The sequence below is a fragment of the Corapipo altera genome, unplaced genomic scaffold (assembly GCF_003945725.1).
Source record: "Corapipo altera isolate COAL_440 unplaced genomic scaffold, ASM394572v1 268, whole genome shotgun sequence".
Classification (NCBI taxonomy): domain Eukaryota; kingdom Metazoa; phylum Chordata; class Aves; order Passeriformes; family Pipridae; genus Corapipo; species Corapipo altera.
The window spans coordinates 535,687-557,522 of NW_020884901.1; the positions used below are offsets into that span (position 1 = coordinate 535,687).

Genomic DNA, 21,836 nt, shown 5'->3' on the forward strand with positions numbered 1-21,836 from the left:
CACAGGGACTGTGGCTCTGTGAGCACTGGGGAGGGAGCCAGGAGCCATTGTCCAGCTGTCTGGGGCAGGATGTGCTGCATGATGAGCATGTTCCTTTGTAAGCCTAAAAAAGACATTGTGTATTTATGGTTGTAAGTTGGATTTTTCCTCCAAAGTTAGTGGAGAGTAGAAAAAGCAGAGGAAAGCAGATGAGTAAAAAAAGACTGAGAAATGAAAGAAAAAAGAAAATACGGAGTAAGCAAGGTGGAGAAAGAAGGAGAAATCACCCCTCAGTTTCCATTTACTTGAGGATTTAGTGATATTTCTCAAGAGCCAAAGTGCAGTTTGGATCTGTGAGGCACATGTGTGAGCCCCAGCAGCACCACAGGGAGCCATGCCCATGCCTGACCACCTCCTGCCTCAGCCCCTTTCAGACTGAGCTCCTCTCCCTGCTGGGACAGCAGCCTGGAGCTGCTGTACAAGCAACTTGGCTGAAAAAAAATCAATAATCTTTTCAATAAAGCATTTTATCCCTTATATATATTGTCTCTCATAAAGATTTTACACAGACAAAAAGTTCAGAAGTTGGTGTAAAAAATGTTGGGAAAAAGGTGAAGATACGTAAGTAAATTACAAACTTGAGGCTGTTTGCAGTACCTTGGGAAAGGGGGAGTTATATTGATGAGTTTTTATTGATTTACCATCATTCCCAGTGTGGACATTTTCTGGTCTATTATACCACAGTCGAGGCATATTCCCATCGCAGCACTAAAGAGGAAATATGGACAGCCTGACCTTGGCAATATGGAGATAATGAAATACCCTTAATGATCCTTCCAAAAGATTTTACAAGCCAACTTCAGATTGTATCTGCTCTGTGCTATGCTAATTTTTAGGAAGACTCGAAAGGAATACCAGGGGCTTACAGCTTGAATCCTAACCGTGGGGTTTGGGGGTTAAATGGAACAAAAACAGGTGACCTCAGTACCTGATAGACAAAAGCTGCTGTGAAAGTGTCTGGTGTTTCCAGGAGGTCCTGGAGCCATTTGTCCCCTCCCAGGAGATGGAGGTTTATGGGGCTTTCCCACAGCTGTCCTAAAACCTGGCACTGGGCTGCCCGAGCCCTGGGGTGCCTGTGGTCACCCTGTCCCACAGTGGGATCCTCTGTGCCACCCTGTCCCACAGTGGGACCCTCTGTGCCACCCTGTCCCCATTGTGGCACTGCAGCCCTGCAGGAACCTGCTCAACACTGCAAGACTTGTGGCACTTCAGGGTGACTTTGGGGACAGCTCAAGGAGATTTACCATACTTATACCTGCCTGGAATTGTACCTAGCAGGGACATAAATAGTAGATTTCAGTGCTCTGCTTTCCTCCTCTCCCCTCCCTGGCCCAGCTGGCAACACAATTACCAGCCCCAAAGTATTATTTTCTTAATAAAAATGTTACGTGTAAAGCAAAGCCACAAATGAGTCCCAAGCCCACGTGGATCTCAATCAATCCCTTCTTTATTCCCCAGTGAGATTGCTAATGACCTTCACCAAATCTTTTTTAAAGGCAAATATTAATTTCCTAGCATGGAAAAAGGAAATAAAAAAGCCTATTTTTCATAGGAACTGCACAGAAAGAAAGATATATTTTCCTTCAAAGTGCGGGGAGGATTTTTACATTTTGTCACTTGCTTTGCATAGACTTGGTAGCGCCATTTGTTCACCTCTGAATGTAATCTCTCCCCATAAAGCTTCGCTCTAAATTCCCTGCTCCCTGTTTGGCTCTGATAGCTCCTCAGCTCTGCCCGAGCGGTGCCAGAGGATCCTCTGCAGTGAGTTCCCAACTCTCTGGGAGGAGACTGGGAACGACCCTTTAAATTTTAACAGCTGAACCATTCATTTTTAAAAAGTATGCACCAAAGCCATGTAACATTTTATAGCAAAGTCTGCAAAAGTAGTTTATAATACAGAAATTCTTTGCAGGATGATGCATTGTGCTGTGCCACAGCATCCCTGGCATGTGTGTGTCCTGTGCCAGAAGGCACTGAAGATTCCATGTGAGAAGTGTTGAGAGGCAACACGCCTGTGAGCAGAGCCAGCCTCCCCACTGCCCAGCTCTGTGCAGATGCCTGGGATGTGGATCCTCTGCACGGCCACATCACCTGCCATGGGAGCACGGAGAGAGCTTCCCCCAAAACAAGACACGGGTCCCCAGGGTTTGTTAGGCCTCCTTTGGACACTGAGTGTTGATGTTTTAATGGTTTGTAAGGTGCCAAACCAGGTTCACATGTGCTCAGGATGAGTTTGGACCTGGTCCTTTGGCTGCTGCTTGCTTCCAGCAGACTTTACAGCAACCCAAGGTTTTGGCTTGTTCCCCAGAGTTGGAGCTGACACAACATGTGCTGCAGAACACGAAGCCACCCTAGAGCACAAATCCTCACTTCGTGGAGGAGATAATCCAAACCAGTCTGTGCTAAACAGCACGTCTGCTTGGTTCCAGAGCCAAAGCAGTGGCACAGGGGCAGCTTCTTCCCTTGTTTTAGACCTTACCTGCATCTTCAGTGGTATCTTTTAGCATTAGCTTCAGTAATCAGTTCGAAGCAGTGGTTTGAAGAGTATTTTCTGGAAGTCATTTGCTGGGGTTCTATTCCATAAGTCTTGTAAACCTTTCTCAGACTGGTCTGCCTAAAAGGAGTGGGAAAATGCTATAAGAGCCAGTGTGAGCCAAACCCTTGAGCTGTGAGCACATGCTGGCTCCATCCTGGCTCTGGCATTTGCTCATGCAGGGTCCCTGGGCAGCAGGAAGGGGTCGGGGTGCACAGCCAGGGCAGAGCCATCACCTCCTCTGCTGCAGTGGGTCCTCAGCCCATCACCACACAAAGTGAGCAACAGTTTGCCTGCACATATTTGGGGGAAAAACAGTTAATGCGATAACAATAGCACTAAATCAGGCACAGAACTTCAAGTACAAGTCACAGCAAGAAGTTGTTAATACCTTTATTATGGGATAAAATGTATTCATGATATTAAAGACATCACATTTCTGCCCTGGTGTCACATTTTAGATGTAGCGTAGATAAATGATATATCACTGTAAGAGATCTACAAAAACCATTAGTAACCATGACATTTTGACGTCAGATTTTAAAAAATTCCTAAGTAATCTTTTTGATTTATGAAATGGTGTCCAGGTTCATCGAGACTGATCTCAGATTTATCACAGCCTGGTTAGAATTATTAATGATTTTCAATTTGTAAATCCAATGCCAGCATGTCCAAGTGCTCTCAGCAAAATCACAGAGAGCTGACAGGGAGATTTTGCTCAATCCATAGTTTTCAGCCCTTGCAGGGTTTGGTGGTTAACCCGCTGTGGGCCGGCCCGGCACAGCCATTGTTCTGCGGCACAAAGGAGACGCTCCCGGCCCCGCATGAATCACGGCCGAGTGGCCATGGAACACACTGGGAGTGAGGGATCTGACTTTTACAGGCTCCTGCTGAACACCCTTAAAGACTTAAATTATAATGAGAAGAAAAGCTGATCTAAGCCAAAACAGACAGGCTTGGGTAGTTCTCCCCTACGATTCATCACGGGAGCAGATGAAAGGGAAGCAGGGGCAAAGGAAAAAGCACCGACACGTCTCCATCCCTCAGCAGCCAGTGGGAACATCTCTGGAGAAGAAAGCACACCTTGGGTACACAGGCTCCAGAGCCCAAGCAGAATATTTATTTCCTAATTTATAGCATCATTGTCCCACCACTACAGGGAGGGGTTAGAGAGAGACTCGGGTGCTGTAGTGTTCTCTGCAGGGGGAAGCTGACTGTTCCTCATGTGAGGAGTGAGTGGACTCTGTGCTGCTGTACCTGCCCTTTCCCAGTGACAGGTGTCACCCAGACACCACGGGTGTCACCCATCAGCCTCTCCGGGACAACACTGCCTTTGTTTTTTGAGATGGTTAAAGGAAAACTGCCATGATTCATCCTTAGGCTGCAGACAGCTAAATTATTATTTACTTCAAAATATTCTCTCATGTGCCTGAGACACTGAATTTCCAAGCCTTCAGGCTGGCTCAGGGTCCACACTGCAGCCCCAAAGCCCCACATCCCGTGGGAGGGGGCACAGCTCTGGGTGCCTTGGGAGGTGGGTCCAGGGTCCCACCAGTGCACAGAGGGGCAGCAGCAGGGCTGGCACAGGGCCCTGTGGCTGAGGGATTTGGGATTTGTTGAACACAGGCAAAGGAAACCGGACCATGGGCATGGAGGGGACTGGTTTAAGTGACTCCTGCTCCAGAATCCACATCCAGGCAGGGCTGGACAGCCGTGCAGCTCAGAGCCTGTGGAACAGCAGGACTTGCAAGTGCTACTCAGTCTCTGAGCGGATTTTAACTCCATACTGCAGGGACATCAGAAAGATAAAATTCCAGTAACCCTCCAGGCCAACACTGTCATGGCTTCTGGTGCTTCCCAGAGCATTCAGGTGCCTGGAGAGAGTCAGTGTCTAGTTTTTCCTCAAGTGCTCCACCTTAATTGGGCAGGTAAAACTCTATAATTAGGGACCTTAACTAGGGAATTTTTCTAATCCATCATATCTGCTCCATTATTCAACTCTATCAAATCCACACATGCAGGGCAGAGGAGGACATTCTTCACAACACTGTCAATATTAACGTCTTTCCAATTACACAGCATTATAATGGCAAACTAATGAGGAACTGTGACACACTGCTTGCAACTTCTAACTTTTGATTAAAGCCTCCTTCAAGATGCTCCCCTTTAATTTATGGTGCATGGCTGGCCAGGCACAGGCTAGGAAATGTTGGGAGGGAGCAGCTGCTCCTGCACACACCCAGAACAGCTCACCTGGCTGTGAAGTGGCTCCAGGGGAGGCCCAGGTGTGTCCCCCCACCTTCCACATAGAATTGCAGAATCACAGAAGACCATGGAATCCAACCTTTGACTGATCACTACCTTGTCAACTAGACCAGAGCACTGAGTGCCATGTCCAGTTGTTTCTTGAACACCTCCAGGGATGGGGACTCCACCACCTACCTGGGCAGCCCCTTCTACTGGCTGAAAACTCTTTCTGTGAAGAAATTCTTCCTGATGTCCAACCTGAACCTTCCCTGGCACAGCTTGAGACCATCCTCTTATCCTGTCCCTGGTTGCCTGGGAGAGGAGGCTGACCCCCACCTGGCTCCAGCCTCCTCTCAGGTGGTTGTAGGGAGCAATAATCACATGCACTGGGAGGATGCAGCTGGGGCAGCCTCTGCAAGGGCCCCTGTGAAGGTCTGCAGTCACAGTCCCATGGCAGCTCAGAGCCAAGGCACTGCACTGGAACCTCTGGGTGCTCAAGGGGCAGGGACAGAGGCCCAGTTCCCCCAGGACCCCCAGCAGCACTGCAGCTCCAGCCCCTCCAGCTCTGCTCCCTGACAGCCTGGGCTGCCTGCATCTGGCAGGGGAGGGGTGTGAGCTGCTGATACCACGGTTGAAAAAGGGGGTTTATTAAAATATTCTTCTGACAGGTTCATTTTCTGAATTCCTCTGGATTATTTCCAGCATTCCAGTTCCATCAGGAAAAGCTCTTTTCAGGGGATGGGGAGAGTCTGTGAGGCATTTGTTCCCTTTTCCTCTCATTTAGGTGGGGAAAGTTGATCCTTTGAAAGTCTGAAACAGCCACAGCTAAGTGCAATGGAGTGTGTCCTTTCACAGTGCAAGACAAATGCTGGGACAGAGCAATATCCCAAGAACCTGCAATCCTGCAGGAGAATCCTGATAGCAGAGGGAATGAACTGTCACGGCTGCAGCTGCAGTTCTTCGTGTGTCAGGGCTGTGAGAGCTGCAGCCATGGCCAGGCTACAAGGTGTCCACTCCAGCTGCAGGGCACTCACCTGGGCGAGGGGGGTGACATCATCTATGGACCCGATTCCCTCCAAAGCACCTGGAATGACAGCCCAGGAATGCTGGTCCCTTCTTAAAATCATGCTTTTTCATCAGGCTCCTTAAAAAGCTCCACTCTGGATAAATTCCAAATTGCTACAACCTCAGCTGGAGATCTGCCTCCCTGAGGTCACTCACACCTTTGCAGAGGAATTCACCAGCTGACCTCCAAGGTTTTGGTGGGCCCTCGCCCTGCCAGGGCCGCTGGTCCTGCACGGGATCCAGGAGCCAGGTGTTGTGGAGGAACCAGAAGCAACCCCAAGCTCCAGACCCCAGGGCAGGGGGAAGATGTGGGGGAGAAGACATGTCATGGGGCATCCTGCCCCTTGGCTGCCCCACTAACGAGCTGGCACCAGCACACCCTTCTGGAACAAACGTGATTCCAGCTGAAAACCAACATGACAAGAGGTGCACGCAGTAATAACCCAGTGAGGAGACATGGCTCTCAAGACATCCACAGACTCCAGATTAAATGAAATTTTGACAGAGAAAAATATGTATTGGCAACATTTCTTGATCCACAATTCAAAGAGAAAATTGAAACCATATTTCCGTAAGAATCAGTCGCTGGAAAGAAGTTCTTAATAAACAAAAAGAGACAGGTCATGTAATTCGCTCTCTTTTCCTCTTTTCTATTTGTTAGCCAGGAAAGATTAAGAGTCAAGGAAAGAAAGTTTTTAACTGAAAATTTTTACTTGAACCTGACAAACAAAACAACTTGGAAGGAAGTTTCCCAGCTGCAAGTCTGAATATTTATGTCTGGAGATGTAAGGAACATTTCAAAACATTAAACAATTTGCAAAACTAAAGCTGCCATGTTTGGGTTGAAATCCTCTGGTTTGCTGCCTCCTCTCCATCTCACTTTTAAAAATACCAGCTGCAGAATCCAGAGATGGAGGGGATGGAAGGAGACTGCTCTCCTTGTTTGGTCAGGGACATGTTAAATGTTCCCTCCTGGAAGGGGTCAGTGGCTGTTGGAGCCCTGTTTCCATTGACATTTGCCTGGCAAGTCAAACACACCTATACTGGGGTGACTCTGGTGTGAGTCCCGTTAGGAGATCTGTCTTCACTCAAGAGCCAATGCCCTAAGCTCCAAATTTTTTTCCCTAGATTTTCTGCTCTAATTGTTCCCAGGGTACAGGGTTTTGGCACTGCTTTTTTTTTTTTTTTTTCCACTTGAAAATTCTCTTCCTTCCTCCTCAGTGAAAACTGAAGCCAAAACCCTTGCAAACAAGGCAAATAAAAAAAAAAATAATTGTGGAAATCCTTAGGAACACCCCCCAGAGGATAAGCTGTCTGTGTACTGGCACACAGGCAGTTTCTGCAGAGGTTAATTCCTGGACCCAGAGGAGCAGAGCAGCATCCTGGGGTGGGACCCTCAGCCCCAGTGTGAAGCCTGAGCCCCCCAGGCTCCTGCCAGCCCGTCTGGGGGTGCAGGTCTGGGGGATGTGGGAGCTGTGCCTGTGCCGTGCTGCAGGGCAGGGCTGGCCCTCCTGCACCACAGAGTGACATGAATTAGCGTGTGACAGTGACAGAAAATGGAAAAGAATGGCCCTGCAAATGCAGTTACAAGAGAAAAGCAAATTGATTTAGTGGACATATGAGTATTTTTGAGAGAGAAAGCAAGAGAGCTGCCTGACATATTCCAAGATACCTCACGATTGCTTCTCTTAAGGAGATGTCATTCAGATTTCCCTGAACTAGCCTTTAAATTACAGTTCTATAAATAGATTGGGCACTGGCAGTATTTACAGGGTGAGCATCAGGTGAAAAACTCCAGCAGCTGCGGCGGCTGCTCCTCTCACCTTGTGCCTGCCCCGCTGGAGGTTAACTCTGATTTCCATGTTAATGCCGCCTCGATCCCAATGGCTGCCATTTGTCAAATTAACATTCATTTCAACAACCCAAAAGTGAGAGCTTTTAAACATTAATTCACAACTATGAGCTCTTCTCAGCACATTATTATGTTACTGTGATGAAACAAACTGCCTATGGAAAGATATAGATCCTGCTGGAAATGCTGGCACTGTGGATGGGAGAGGAGCTTTGCCACGGAGGCAGCGCTGACACGGGCGAGGGCAGCTGTGCCCACACACCAGGGCTGGCAGGGCTGGGAACACACGGAGCCAGGAGCCCTCAGAGCTGCTGCCCATGGGATCTGCTGGAGCAGGATGTCCCCAAGAGCCGCTCTGGGCAGGTCAGGGCTGTGTGTCCCACCCGGCTCTCTGTGGAGTGTGGGGTCCTGGAGCCCACACCCAGACTGGAAATGCCAGCTTGCCTCACTTAACTGCTCTCTCTCCTTCCTGCGTGGCATTCCCAGGAAGTGGTTTTCTGGGAACCCGCTCCTGCTGCTACGCCAGCACAAGCATTTCCGAGGCGAAAGATTATCATCTGAAAGATTTAAATCAGTGCTATTTTGAGTCTGCAATTATTCCAGCTCTCACCATGACTGATCAATGTGCTGCCTCTGATTAACAAGACAAATTAGGGGAAGGGCATTCCTAGGCTGTTTGCCTGAGGAGGGCTGTGCCACCACATCCCGGGCATGCCTGCACAGGGGTGCAGACAAAGGCAGGACATGGTGCCAGCACCCAACAGCCCTTGGGACATCCTTGGCATGGGAGCTGTGCTGCTCCCCATGCACGTGCTCCTCTCTCCTGCCAGGGCAGTGAAGCCTCAGGCAACACCACTGCCCTTCTGCCACAGCACTTCCAAAACCTGCTGTGTCCAAGGGCAGGAGGGCACAGATGGTCCCTGCAGCCTGAGACCCCAGCAGCCCCTGCTTGGAGCACCCAGCAGATCCAGTGAGAAATGCTGGACACGAGGCAAACCTGCCACCCCTCTGCTGTGAGCACCAACAGCCCCTCACAGCCCGTGCAGAGGCCACTGGGTGCTGCAGGCAGAGCCCTGTCCCCTCCTGTCCCCTCCCACACATCAGGTACAATGCTGTCCTCAGGGACCAGGGCTGCCCTCCCTCCCACCAGCACACCGTGGACTCCTCCCAATCCTTCATCCCTCCCATCCTGCTGTCCAGAGTCTGGTTTGAGTTTTAATGGAGTTAAGGGATGAGCTGAACTGGTGTGGCTCTTTCTCAGCATCCATGTCCAGCAGCATGTGCCAGTGGTGCAGCAGGACAGGATTTCCTCTCACCTCTCAGAAAGAGAAGGACCAGAGGGGTCCCCCGTGCCCAAGAGCCACCCTGGTGCCAGGCACTGTGGGGGCAGGGGACAGGAGCCCAGAGCTGCCCTGGGCAAGCCGAGTGCACCAGGGCTCCGTGTCATGCGGGACCAGGAGCGCCCATCCCACATCTGGTCTCCTGATTTTCCTGAGGGTTTATCTCCCCAAACAAGCACAGACAGATACCTACAACTCAACTACATCTGGAATAATCCTCGGCTCCAGAGCTGTAATTCAATCAAGATGTTCTGCTGACACCATAAACCGGGGGAGCGGCAGGAGCACTGTGTGTAAATGCCAGCAGAGCCCGGGACTGAATTACAGCTGCGCTGCTGCACCAGACACGTCGTGCTCAAACACAGGGGAACAGAGTCCTCTTTGTTAAACTAATTATTTTAATACATAGAAGGAGAGGACAGAAAGGACCTGTTAAATATTTACCGTTTCAGGCCTGCTCTTGCAGGACATTTTTTCGCTGTTGTTGATATAAGCTGCTCTGTGCTGCAGTTAAACCTGCCCATAAAAAGGGAAAGGTTGGAAGTGTGTGTGACATATTTCAGGGGGACAGGGTGACTCTGGGGGCTGGTAATGGAGCCTTTCACCTCTGGAGCACTGGTTTGAATCCAAACACTATTTCCATCTGGAGGTGGTTTGGCAGCATCCCTGCGATGAGCTGGGCTGTTCTCTGCCCTCATGACCAAGCACTGTCATGGGGAAAAGATCCCCCCCAGCAAAGTGCCTGGTCATCCCACTGGAGGGGTCGAGAGGGCAGGGGAAGGGGCTTGAGCTCTCCCTGCTGCCTCTGGGAGGCCCAGGACAAGCACAGCCCCTTGCTCAGGGGGTGTCCCACTGCTGCACCCCACAGGGACAGGAGAGCTCGTGATGCCCTGAGAACCAGCAACTCCTCCTGACACCAGATTGGCCATCCCAGGAGCAGCCAAGTGGTGGTGGCAGGGTGGCTGCTCTGGTGGGCACTGGTATTCCCACCCCACAGGAGCCCCGTGTCCTATCAGTGCGGGCCAGTGCCTGACCAGGGTCCTCATCCCTGGAGGAGAGTTTGGGAAGCCCATTGCCATCAAATAGCTCTGTTTGCTACAGGAAGATGATGCAGTTCAGGCACTGCCACCCCAGCGAGGGCACTGCTGGCCAGAGGGAGACACAACACCCAAACACCCAGGGAAGGAAGAGGGATTCATCCACCCAGCCTGGCACTGGCAGCACACGGCTCCTGCTGCTCAGGCAGAGGCTGCACCACTGGAAGCTCCTGCAGGTTGGAATTACAGACCTGCAGGAGAGCTGTGGCAATGCCTGAAAGCACCAGGGATGTGTCATCACCTACCTGGCAGCAGAAAGCGGGAACCCCCAGCACCTGAGACCCCCCAGGCTGGGAGCAGGTCCCTTGAGACCGTGTCTGGAGCTCACCTGTGTTAGAACTCTGAACTCCCTGAGCAGCCACCTTGGCCAGGTGGGCACAGGTGGGCACATGAGAGCCCAGGAGCGTGTCCCACTGGTGGCAGTGGCACTGGCACTGCAGCCTCTTGGTGACATCTCCTGGTGGCTGCCCCTGTCCATAGAGAATAATGGAGAGCATCTGCCTGCTGGTGCTGCCAGCTCTGGCTGGCTGGCTGCTGATAAAACAAGCCCTCTGTGCCCAGCCCAGGCAGGGAGAAGGCTCCATCCTTGCCCCAAAGGGGAGGGAGCTCATCCAGCCGTGCCCAGGGCAGGGATCTTCTGAGGAGAAGCTCAGATTCTGTAGGACTCAGCAAAAACTCTGGGAAGAACTCAAATATGCAGCAAGCACTGATTTTCCATGTGGATGCACTGCCATTAGCCCTGCCCATTAATTAGAATAATGCTAATTGTTATTATAATGATGATTACAGAGACTACTTCATATTTACTGAAGTTGGAAATATCTAAACCAAACCCTTGCACAAGCCACCTGCTTTTATCAAAGCCATTAATGTCTGAGATAACATTTTTAAATGCCAAATTTTCTGAGAAAACATATATTTATACCAAGAAAATTAAATTTCAGCTTAAGGTTCTTATTATAAATAAAAGAAAATAAGTCAATAAAACAATAAATATTTAACTGAATGAAGCAGAAATTATATCCAATTATATTTTCTTTAAAACCCAATTTATCTGCCAATATTTTCTTTAAATGCTCATGTTACTTTTTCACTTACTAACAATAAATGCCTGGATGCATTTCAAAGTGGTGCCTTTTCTATTATTTCATTTCCTGGAGTCCTCGGCTTGAAAGGACATTAATAGCACACTATAAATAAAATAAAAAAAAAAAGTTACTTAAGGATTTACAGCTGAAGATTTCTATGGAAACAAACCGGAGAGGGGAGTTTGCATCAGGTTGGGGGCGGGGGATGGAAACAAAGAGCTGAAAACGGGAACCAAAGTTCAGCTGCCACATGGCAGCCCCGGGGCTCCGTGTGCGGGGGCAGCCGGGCTGAGCACCCCGACCATGGGGCCGGTGCTGCTCCGGCACAGGGACAGCAGCGGGAGGGACGGGGCGGGGTGTGGAGTGGGGAGTGCAGGGGGAGCTGCTGCCGGAGCCCCTGCCTGTGTCCAGGGTGGGAGTCGCAGGAAAGTTGCTGGGACGGCTCCACGTGCCAGGGCAACGCGGGACAATGGGACACCCTGGGACAATGGGGCACCCCGGGGCACTGCGATGCCATGGGACACTGGGAGGCCTTAAGCTTGAGGTGTCTCCTTTGCCCCGGCTGCCCCTGTCCTGCGCTCACCCACACTTGGAGCATCTGAGCATCAGCATGAGGAACAGCTCCAGCTCTCACAATGGGAAGCAGATTTCCAAGTGAGAGGGACCAAAATGACTTGCACAACATAGGAAACAATTCAACAATCAAAAAATCTTTCACTACTTAATAGGATTTTATAAATTGAATTATCTCTGTAAGCGCTGACAGTCCGAGCTGATCAATCAATTAAGGGATGCCAGGCTGCAGCCCGCAGACCCACTCGGTGGGAGGGAGCTGCTGCTGGGGCACCTGGCCCCTTTTGTGTCCCCCCAAGGGCCCCATGGAGGCAGGGCCATGCCAGGGCCTGCCCCTGCCATGGCAGTGGGCCCACGGGACAGCCCCGCTCCAGTCAGGGAGCCCCAGCCCTGCAGTCAGAGCCACACCTGGGACGTGGGACAAATCCAGCTCCATGTTTGTGGAGCCAGAGAGCCCTGGGAGTGGGCAGAGCCCTGAGTGCCCTCTCTGTTACGGGCTTTTTGGTGACTCCCATTTAGGCTCCTGCAATTTGCCTCCCCCAGGGAGTGCCCGTTGACAGGGCAGGTGCAGCTGGTTATTGATGGCATGTAGGGCCAGGTGTTCATAGACGAAAGGTTAGTTTATTAATCCATTGGGAGACCTTATGAAAAACAAATTCAGGTAAACAACATATTTTTCTTGACTGTTTTTCAAGATTTAAGGCAGGGATCCTGTTCTCAGAGTCTCTTTGACGCATTTCCATTGCACTCTGCTATTACATTCTTCAAAAAAGAGAGATTGCTTCTCGTGCCACATTCTGGGAGAGAGAAACCTAATTGAATCTGCAGCCCATGTGGCTGGACAGCATCTCCTTCCCAGTTATGGATGGGCTGGAGAGTCACTGAAACACACAGGCAGGCCTATTGGAAAGGCAATTTTTTGGTAGACACCTGCAGTTCTGTGCTGTGTCCCCTCCTGTCCCGGCCATCCTGGTGCCCGCAGAGCTCAGCCTTCCCCTGCCACAGCCATTCCCTCTGCACCAGGAGCAGGTTTTGTTGCATCTCTTTGCCCAGTCAAGGTGGGGGGAAGGTGGGTTTCCAAGTGAAGCCTCCTGTGTGCCCCCTCCAGCGAGGAGCTGGGTTGCTGGGGTCTCTTGGGGGTGGCACGGACACTTCCCAGCCCCTGCACTCCAGGGTGTTCAGCAGCACCTCCCACCCCTCTCAAGACTGCCCCAGACTTGGCAGGGCAAAGCCTCCAGTCTGGAGCTCACCACAGAGCCCACCAGGAGGAACCAGTTCCCAGGTTGCTGCCCTGAGGCCAGTGGGGGCAAAGTGGGGGCTAATTTGAGGAGGAATTGGACACAGAGTACTGAGCACTGTACACAGCTTCCTTTAACCTCTGAGCATGGTGCTCGGGAGAGAGAAATCCCTGTATATGACCATTGCAACTTGATTAAGCACTGAACTTTAATTAATTGACTGGCTGGAGTAATAAGCTCCACCAATTTGCTTTGCCCAACAAAGAGGTGAATAGTTAATTCACATAAACTGTCAGGTGTGAGGGCCACTGTCACACAAAGTGCCCCTCACCACCCCCCCACCATGGACCAGACGAGGAGCAGACACGGGGGCTGCCCAGACCCCCCAGCCCCACACCCCAACACGTGTCCTGGACCCCTCCACGTGAACCCAGACCCTGCACTGCTGGGGTGCTCAGACACCTGCCACAGGGACTTGCCTCTGCCCCACTGGGGACTGGGGACCCTCAGGGACCCCCCACCCCGCTCTGGCCACCACCCAGCCATGGGCAGAGCGACAGGGCAGGGGTGTTCCACCAGTCCCAGGGGACACCCCACTCCTGGCCCTTCCCCACAGCAGCTGGGGACACCTTCCAAAGGTCAGCTCCCCATCCCCTGCCATTAAAGGTTCTGAGGTGAATCCCTCTGGCCCAGCCTGTGCTGCAGAGCCAGGAGGAAGGACTGCAGTGCCAGAACTGCTTCCCATCCGGAACGGGCTGAGCAGGAGGGCGAGGCCCCAGTGCACGTGCCCTGCCTGTGCTCCAGTGCCTCTCCTGCTCTTTAAATTGATTGGCACTTTCTATTTGAGGAAAAATGAGTTCTTAAAATTGAAATACTGGTTATTGTTATGGTAATACAGTGAGGCTGTGGCAGCACAGATTTTAAGGTACAAAAAAGGTTAGTTTGAATCAAGCAGCTGAGAGGTGAGTCTATATAAAGTACTCAGGACTAATGAGTTCCGAGGGATCCTCGTATCGGGTCCAGACCCCTTAATGCTGCTGATTCAAGTGGTGGGTGCAGGTAATCACCAAGATAACCCGAGGCCTCTGGGATCATTACTGCTTTATCACATTTTGTATGAAATATTTTCGGCCTCATTTAGGATGTCAGCCTCCATCAAATGCTTCCTTGTGTTAAGCGTGTGACACAGCCCTACAGCACCAGCATACCCGGAACCCTCGCTGTCCTCTCCTGGCCTGGTGCACCTGGAGCCCTCATGTCCCACTGGGAGAGGTATTTGGAGCACTCAGGACCCTCTTTGGGGGCTGCGGCGCCGAGAAGGACATTTGTGAATAATGTAAGAACAAACGTGCAGAGCCCGTGTTAGCAGAACATAGTGACTGATTCACAACATCTGTTATTGCTTTCTCTCATCTGTACCTGAAATTAGCAATTTAGAGCCCATACCTTTATTTGGAAAATAATAGTACACACAGAATTATAAAAGTTTAATACGCTCTCAGTAAAATGAAAAATGAGCAGTTATGATATTGTCTAACACTTTCAAATGTGTTTATTAATTCATGTTTTAAATCATAAGTTTCGTTCTGCAGGAGAGTCATACACAGCAATAAGCAAGTTTTAAAATATTAATGAATAAACAATATTTCTCTATTGAAATATAACATGCTTCTTTGAACAATGTACCAATGGTAATAAATCACAACCAGCAGAAAATTGCATTTCATATTTAATACAACTTGAACTCTGCCTTTTTATAAATGATATCTTTTTTGTTTAATTGGCGTCAGTTCAGATCTAGCAGATTGCTAATAAAATTCTGGATTTCCATATTTAATGATGCGTGCTTTTTATGCTGAATTTTACCACAAAAAATGCAGCCTTTTATTATCGGAATAGCAGCATTAATAGGTGATCTCCCACCATGGGCAACGGCCCCGTCTGCTCTCCTGAAGCCTCGTCCAGGCTGGGGTGGCCACGCGCCACATCCCTCCCAGAGGTGGCATCCCTGGAGAGCTGAGGATGCCAGGGCAGTGGGAGGAGGAGGAGAAGGTCCCCTTCCCCTCCGGGAGGGTCCCTTTCCTGGAATTGTGCTCCTTGGGGATGCCTCTGGGTGCCCACCCGCCCCAGGAACAGGGGCTCACGTAGGCAGGGAACCAGCACACACGTCAGCACGCCCGTTAGCACCACAGAAAGGAATGAAAGTAATTGGGTTTAATTAGCCTGTGTAAACACGATTCTTAAATTTGTTGCCACATGAGGGTTTTGGCAGTCTCCAATAAATTAATCCTTTTTATTATATCAATGACAGGAAGATGATCAAATAGGCTTTGATATAGATTTTGGGATTTAGCACCTAGTACCGCTCTGACATGCTTGAACTTCTTCCTCCTGCTGCTGCTGCTGGAGGCAAGAACGAGGCTACAAACGGCGTCTGCTTCCAAGCTGCTCCCAGGCGGAACGGGGGGCTCGGAGACACACGGATGGGGACACCAGGGAAACTTTGAAGAAAAGTTTGTCTTCAGGATTTGTTGGGTAAGTTGAGTTTCCAGAGGGTAGGGTCATGCAGGGAGAGATGTGGGGGCAAGGGGAACATGGTGATGAGGCACAGCAATTAGTGTGGTGTGTCAGTGCCTCTGCAGCCAGAGGCTGAGCAAAGTGGGAGCACAGCCCTGGCTCCCCTCCGTGCTGGGGCACACAGAGCATTCGTCCAGTCCCCCATGCACATCATTCCTCCCACTGTGCCAAGCCCGGGGAAACGGGCTCTGCCAGTGCTGCAGGACACCGGGCACAGCTCTGGCACAGCTGCTGCCTGTGCTCTGGCACGTCACTGCTGATTTCCCAGGTACTGCCGGGACACAGCCCAGACCCGGGGCTCGGCTGGCAGCAAGGATCGTAATGCTGGCTCCATCCTTCACTCTCTCAGTTGCAGGAAGGAACCAGAGGCTTTATATTTCAGGGAAAACAAATTCGGTGGCAGACGGGCAGCCCGGGGTGCCCAGAGAACACAAGGGGCCCCACATCCCACCTGGGAAGGCCAAGAGGCTGGTTCAGCTGCTGTGCCATCCCAGGTAACCCTCCTCCCCTCCTGGGCATGATGGCCAGGGAGCTGCTGAGCACAAAACCTTCTCCTGCCTCTGCCACCAAAGGAAGGATCACTGGATGGGAATTCTAATCATATATTATATTACCGTGTCATATTAGACTAATAAAATCCTAATATGATACAGGAATGGGGAGCATATCATAACTCCTCTGTGGCTAATACAATGCAGGCAATAAATCACTCCAGGGCTTATCCTTAACAATTGTATCAGAGCTTTCTGTGTCACGCTGATAACTCAGTCCCTCTGATCTAATGGTTCACTTTTCTTCACAGTCCATATGGCAGTGACATTAAAGCTAATGAAATAAAATAAAATTTGCCAATCTTTGAAGAATTCCATTCTTTAAAAAGATGTATTTTATTAACACAAACTGGAAACATCTTCAGTTACTTGCAGTTACTTTTATCACATTGGAAATACATGGCACGGATATCGGCCCTGCCATGGCACACCCAGCTCGTGTGTGGCCACATCACTGCGGGATCACAGCACGGCTCAGCCTCACACACAGAGTGCCAAGGCAGCAGAGCTGCCCCCACTGCCCCAGTCCCAAGGGGCACAGATCCCACAATGCCCCAAGGTCACAATCTCCCCAGCTCTTCCCTTCCTGGGCTGAGGATCCCTTGTTGCATCCAAGGCCAGATACACAGGGAGTCGGGTGCAGGGAGAGGAGCTCATCACCTGCTGCTCTGTTGGCACATGAAGGATTGCTGTTCTTTGGGGGGCTCTGAGGCTGTGCAGCTGCTCCCATGGCAGGCCATAAACCTGGTGCCTTTGCCAGAATGCCAGGCCTCGTGTCTCCCCAGCTGCTGGACTTCTCCTGGGCCCTCCTTCAGGACACCCCAGAGCAGTGGCTGTGCTCCACCCCAGGTGCAGCAGGTCAGACAGAGCTGGGGCTGGTTCCAAAAGTCGAGTGGTACCCAGGGGAGCACCGTGGGTCTCTCCTCCAGACACCCTCGTGCTTGTCCCAGTGACAGGCACCTTACTCAAGTCAGTGCCAGGCACAGGAGATGGCAATTCCTGGCACCTGCTGCAAATCCTCCATTTGCTCCTGCTGTGCTCCACACAGGGTCTCTGGGCTGGCATCTCCCATGGCTGGTGGGAGCCATGGCCACAGGGCTGGTGGGCTTTGTTCTTCTGGCCCCATGGCTCCGGTTGCAGGGCTCGTGTGTGCCAGCAGCTCAACCCTGGGGACAGGGAATCAGGATGGTGCCGCTGAGCAGTCGCAGGATGGGAGAGCAGAGGGTCTCCTCCCCTGGCGTGAGTCGCTGTTCTGCACAAGGCTCCGGTGGCCCTTCAGGGTGTAGCTACCAGGTGAAACACAATATACCATCAGCAGCTTGATCCTAGTACTGGTGCTGGCAGTAAACCTTCCTGATGAGTGATCAGGCCTCAAGGATAAGATGTTTATTATTTGCCGTGGAGCCACGTGTCTGTTCTCCAACATAAGGAAAGGCCAAATTGCACTTGTAATTCAAAGGGACCCAAAGCCTTAATGCTGTAAAGCAGCAGCTAATGATGCCCAGCGGGCGCAGGGCAGGCAAGGGCGGCCCAAAGGTTGTTGATGGCCTTCCTATGAACCTCCTCAGTGTGTGACAGGTCCTTGCCTGTGGCCAGCAGAGATGTGATCAAGATGAGGGACGTCTGAGTGTTCATTACGCTGCCTACTATGCCTCCACTGACATACTTTACATTTAAAATACAAAATATCGTTTCCATTGGGATAGAGCACAAACACTGAGTGCGTGGATTTCAGGAGCTCCATTAGCAAACGCAAATTTTTGGGTGCTTTGTCCTCAGCACGCAGAAGTCTTCAGCAGTTCACAGTCCCCACGTGCCCCAGCTCTCGTTAACTGGTGACGAAGGCTTTGCAATGCACATCTAGTTATTTACTTGTTTATTTAAATGCACCACCTGTAACAGAAGAAGCAATGTTCAATTCCAAACCTGACTGAGGCGAGTCTGCTCCATGAACAAGGGCAGCAATGGTGCACGAGAGCATGGGCTGCAGAGTCACCACAGTCCCAGCTGGAGAGCTGCTGAACAAAGGTATTTGACCAAATAACCTGATACAAGAATTGTTGATAAGAAAAGCAGAACCACAAGCTCATTGAATCGTGCAAATCATCATTCAGCCACCAAAACAACACCTGAAGGCTTGAAGAGCTGAAGAGAAGGGAAGGTGAGGGCCAGTGGCTCCTCAGAGCCAGCCAAGCTGTGGCTCCAGCCCGGCAGGGCTGGCAGTGGTGAGCTCCTCCTGCCTCGCTGCACTAACCCAAGTAGTGAGTAGTTATATTTATCAAAGACCATTTGCTGCAAGTGATTAACGTTAATTTGATTTCCTGTGAGTCAATTTCCTTGAGATATGGTAAATAGGCTATTACCTGTTATTGACCTTTACTTTATTAAAAAGACTTAAAATTAGCATTTATATATATACGTCCTTCCAAAAAAGTTTTTTTAATAAAGAAAAATATTTTTATAATCACATTAGACTTGCTAGCTGAGGCTGTAGCTCCAAAGTTAATGTTAAATAAAAATGGTAATTAAGAGTGAATATGATGATGGTTTTTAAACTCATCTAAAGGCCTGACCCCTTCCTTCGCCTCCACTTGATTTGTAGCTCCCGAGCAGAGCAGGGTGGCAGGGGAGGCAGGGGCTGGTGGGTGGAAGCCTCTGCCCAGGACATGCCTCTCCCAGGATTTCCAGTGCTCTCCAGGCAAGAGGACACAAGGACCTGCCGGTGTTTAAAGAGATGCTCAGCTCCTGCTCCATGCCCAGCTCGCTCTTCTGGAGGCTGACACAGCTCTTCGGGCTGACTCGAACTGAGCAGGAAGAAATAACGTCAACGTTCCATCATGAAAGCAAAAAGTTTATTCATGTTTGAAACTACATATAACTACCACGAGGAAGACTTTTCAATCCAGGGTGTAATCCAGTTAGAAAGTAACACGAAACGGTTTAATACATTAGAATCACTGCCACAAATTATTTTCATGACTCAATCAGTTTCAGAATCGCATACAATACAAAAGAGAGAGAGAAAGGGCCCCTGCGACCGAGGGGATGTACAGTACCGAATACTGAAGTCTGTATGCATTACAATTAGTTGTTGGTTTTTGCGTGGATTAGTAACAAGATGAAGAACATTCAAAATGCTTCTCAGTATTTACAACAGTTGCACTGTTTTGTGTCCAACCTAAGACCCCATGTTTCCACTTCCGCTTCTTTAGCAGTTGCCAAGGCAACCCTGATTCGTAGGAGATTACAATGTACATTACATTTCGTGGGGAAACAAAGAGTTAATTACAAGATGCAAAAAGATAAGAAAGAGACAAACTACAGCGTGAGTATCGTTCAGAGGTAGTAAGTGAGCACTCTAAGCTACAGAACATGTTGAAAGTCTATTGGTTTGTATGAGTTCGCATGAGGTAATAAAGCTGTGTTTGATTGGTGAGATGTATAAATACTCTTTTGCTACACTATGTACAACACTCCATATCACGGTGCTTTTTCCTTTCCTTTTCCTTTGTTTGTGTTTTGCTGCCAAGCAGAGGCACCAGCCCTTGGCAGGCGTGGCAGCATCCAGCTCGTACTGTAAAACCCCGGGTCGTGGCGTGCACAGAGACCAGCAGCAAGAGTCGTCATCTCCCAAGAACAACCTGTGTCCGTGTCGGGGTACAGAAAGGAGACTCGGGGTCCGGGGGGGCTTTAGCGAGAAAAGATGATCCTGGTTTCCAATCTAATTTGTAAGACAATAGATCACAACAAAAATGTGACGAATAAGGATTCTTAAACACAACCACTGTTAACCGAAATAACCGAACAGCTCTTTTTATTCCAGCTCTGTGAGAGATATGAAAAGATGAAACACAATCAAAGTCTGCGATTCCTGTCAACTTCCCATGGAAATATGCACACAGTTAAATTTGGGTGAGGCGGTTCTTTGTGTCTGCTCTTGCTACTGAGGTTAAGCTTGTCCTGTACTTTTACCCTTAAGGCCAAGTAATTGGCAACTGTTAGACCAACATCGTTAAAACTGCTGATAATAAATTATGATAAAATAGTTACAGGGCTATAAACAATGCTAAATCTTGGCCTAATTGGATAAAGTGCTTTTTAACATTGTGTGTTTTAAGTATAAATACAAATGATTATGATACCTTTAAAAAACAGATTTACCAAGTTTTCTAATAAGACAAGGTTTTACAGTAAAGCTGTAGGTGGTTGGCTACAAAAAACTCTTTCCTTTTTCTCCTGCGACTCTGAATGCGCTAATCAAGGCATCTCAGCTCAGGGAAAAAGTGTTGCTAGGAGATTAGTTAGAGGTATCCGAGTGCACACTTCCCGGCCCTTCTGTAGGGGAAGTCACAGAAGATGGAGTGGTTGCGTCCTGCCAGCCTCCATTAGCCTGCAAAGGCAAAAACAAGTCAATTGATACCATTGCACATATTAATTACACCGTACACTGCGAGTGTGGGGCTGGCCAGCCCGGGGGCTCAGGGAGATGCTCCGGGAAGGGGATTTTCCTGCACTCCCTCTGGCTGCAGGATCTGTGCTGGCGGCGTAAGGTGCAGGATGTGGGATGAACAGGGAAAGCAGGAGCGTTCAGCCAGATGTTGGCTGCAATCAGGACTGTGGAATTTCTGCAGAGACCATCCTGCTCTAATGAGGAACATCCCTTCACCAGCACTTCAGCTTTTTCCCCTGAGAAGACAAGCCTGGGGCAATCCATGTTTAACCCCTGCATCTCCCCTTGCTTCCCAAAGTTCGGAATGGCCTTTCCCAGCCGGACCCTGCACAGAGCTGCCCCACCCGGCTCCCTGCACACGCTCCCCCAGCTCCCCAGCGTGGCTCTGCGGGGCGGAAAGGGGCCGTTTGGATGGGTTTTCCAGTTATCTCCAGAGGCAGCCCCATTCCAGCCCTGCTCCGTGCCTGCGCCGCCGGCCCTCCCGCCTCAGACCTGCATCAGCACGAGCAGCGCTCAGGAACAAATTTGCCTTATGTCTCGGCCAATCGAGGCAATTGCTGGAATCAATGTCTGATCAGATTTCGGCTGTGGCAGACAGCTTGTCGCTACATATTTTTATGTCAGTCAAGAAGAGGGAGGCGCGGGGCTCGTGAGTTGGGGGACGCTGAGTGGAAGTGACGGGGAGGGCGAGAGCCGCCCCGGAGCCCCGGCCCCGGCAGGGAAAGGCTAGCGGGGCAATGTGCTCGTGGTGCTCCGGGACCGGGACCATCCACGGCCGGGCCGGCGCCCTGGGCCGGGGGACACCACGGGGACGTGCAGGGGGGCCCGGCTGTCACCCCTTAAACCTCACACCCGGCCTGGTTCCACGCTGGGAACACTGTTCATCTATCACAACAAGCCAACGCTGCACGGCTGCACCGGGGGAGAGCAGCCTCGGTAATTATCTCCTCTGCCGATGAAACAGCAAACAGAGCAGCTTTATCCTGACAAACCCGGACGTTTGGGTTCCCTTAAGCAAAATTAACAGTAACACCAACCTGCACGACCCCAAGGCTGAACCCTCCCAACACCTCTGCGCTGCTCAGACAGACTGAGCGGGCACAAAGCCTGCTCTGAATGTGGAGGCACCGCCGGTTTTTATTTTGTAAAGATACGAGAACCTACTTAGAGAAAGAAAAACTCTTGT

General features: G+C 50.4%; 1 protein-coding gene across 2 annotated transcripts in view; it reads right to left on the reverse strand.

Annotated features, from left to right (window-relative positions):
• Window positions 1-19,034: 19,034 nt before the first annotated feature.
• The window catches only part of PBX3 (PBX homeobox 3), a 63,140-nt gene continuing 60,338 nt past the window's right edge, over window positions 19,035-21,836 (reverse strand). For both annotated transcript variants that reach the window (XM_027650095.1, XM_027650096.1), the window contains exon 8: window positions 19,035-20,590. In XM_027650095.1, coding sequence (XP_027505896.1) covers window positions 20,498-20,590 — 93 coding nt within the window. In that variant the 3' untranslated portion in view covers window positions 19,035-20,497. The remainder of the gene's footprint in view (window positions 20,591-21,836) is intronic.